Here is a 2,006-nt window from a genome sequence, read left to right on the forward strand (position 1 = left end):
CAGCGCCGGGCTAAGCCAGGATCCTGGTCCTGGTGAACGCCATGTCGAAGTACTCGAGTCCCGGTCCCTGCGCCTCGTTGGCCTCGTGTGGCACACAACGAACGTGCGGCATTGACCGCCTACCTCTGTTACAAACATTTCAAAACAACGTGTACTCACCTGTGGCGACAACTCGCGCGTCAAACGCCTCCTCCCCCCAGAGGACTCTCCTTTGCTGTCCCGGTATGATGCACACCATGGTCTTGTCTCCTATCACGTCGGTCTTTGGCACGACGTCAGCTGACCGGGGGTCTGACAGCCAGAACACCAAACAATAATTTTCCCTAGCCATTGCCTGCCGTCTTCTTTTGCGCAACTTGACCACTTCGGCTCACCACCTGCGCTTCCTTCTCTCTCGCACACCACTACCACTGCATCAGTCAAATCATCAATAGTTCTTCGGTGCTGGAGAGAGAGAGACAGCTGCGTAGGCAACTACGAATAATAAAATCGGTCGTGTATAGTATTAATTACTGCCTTTCGCGATAGAGTTGAGTCTTGAAACGGTTTAAAAAGTATAAGTCGCAGGAAAACGATACTCGGCCCACTTGGCCGCCCTGCTCAGTTGTTGCTGCCGATTATTTTTTTTAAACGGGTTTCTGTATTGTTGTTGGCAACACTGCCGCTCGGCCCGGCTCGCCCGGCTCGCGGTGTGAGGTTGTCTTGGCATGTTGGGGTAGGTCGGTTTCGGACCCCGTGTGGCGTTTTCAAAAATTTGTGTATTTTGAGATTTTGATTACAACAACAAATATGGATCCTCCTGAGAAAAGGGGGAGGTGGGATCCGGATCGCGAATCTTCGGCATCTTCAGACAGGTTAGTTTTGTGTTTGCCTCCTAACCGTATGTGTTTTGATGCCAAACTCCCGCATTGCAACTACATCTCAGTGTTTGTTTCTGTCTATAATCAGTGAAAATAGTGAAAATGGCGATGGGATGATGACAGCAGCCTCTCAGCCTGACTTGGGCCATTGGATTCCTGATCTGGACTGTGGTGACACATCTGAGCAATCATTAAATGTGGACATTAGAGATTTAGGGTTAAGTGGTTGCGATGGGTCATCAGAACTTTTTAATACAGGTAGGACTTTTCAAATACTCCCCCTCTTTCTTGTATCTGGTATGTTTTGGTTTGTTATCATATGGTTTTTCTTCGCTGTATGTTTTGTAGATTTGGTCAGTCAAGACCGTCAACATTTCATGCTACCCATTGCAAATTTGGATGTTGGTCAGTCACATTCAGGTAATAATATCATTACACTATTCAGTCTGTATTTCATTTAAGGTATACTTAACATATAATTAGAAATATTTTTAAAAATTTATATATTTTTAAATATTTTGTTTGAATAGACTTAAGAAATAATTGTTTCAAGATTGTTTTTTCTCTAAGGTTGTGACCTGCTTACACTCATTACTGTCTGCATTTCAATTAGCAGGGTCTTTCCAAGAGTCCAGCAATGCAAAACAGAGTGGTAGAGCTGTACAGCCAGATGCCATTTCACCTCCTAGAGAACGGAACACTGATGGGGAATGCTCGACCAGTATCACATATGATCGACCATTTATAATACCAGACTCAGTTACTCAAGACCAGTCACATGCCAAAACAGGTGAGAAAATAAGTTTCTGTGCTCCAGCACAACTCTCAGTGCCAGTCGACTTCTGCTTTATCCCAGGACATTGATAGGAAATGAGAAGGGAAAAATGGGGTAGGGGGGGGGGGGCAATGCATTCACCACCACAGTCGAGAGTTGGCGTCGACGTCTCGGCGCTGCACTTCAACGGAAAGTTCACCAGGATCCTGACCTCGCACGGTACTGCGGAAGGGGAGGGGGGAGAGGGGGAGGCAGGTCGCCGCCGGTCGGCCGCCCAAGGCCAGCGGGGGCGCGGGGCCCGTGCACTTCGACGTGCAGGTGAACAGGATCCTGGCCTTGCCCGGCGCTGCGGAGGGGAGGGCGGGGGAGGG

The 2,006-nt window shown here is 48.4% G+C and overlaps 1 protein-coding gene across 1 annotated transcript in view; it reads left to right on the forward strand.

The window, feature by feature from the left end:
* The first annotated feature begins 789 nt into the window (after positions 1 to 789).
* Positions 790 to 2,006, forward strand: part of LOC127751296 (uncharacterized) — a 5,168-nt gene continuing 3,951 nt past the window's right edge. Inside the window, exons 1-3 of the mRNA XM_052274607.1 lie at positions 790 to 854; positions 949 to 1,280; positions 1,477 to 1,650. Of these exons, the coding sequence (XP_052130567.1) occupies positions 790 to 854; positions 949 to 1,280; positions 1,477 to 1,650 (571 nt within the window). The remainder of the gene's footprint in view (positions 855 to 948; positions 1,281 to 1,476; positions 1,651 to 2,006) is intronic.

This window comes from Frankliniella occidentalis, unplaced genomic scaffold (genome assembly GCF_000697945.3).
Source record: "Frankliniella occidentalis isolate FOCC.00 unplaced genomic scaffold, Focc_3.1 Scaffold417, whole genome shotgun sequence".
NCBI lineage: Eukaryota > Metazoa > Arthropoda > Insecta > Thysanoptera > Thripidae > Frankliniella > Frankliniella occidentalis.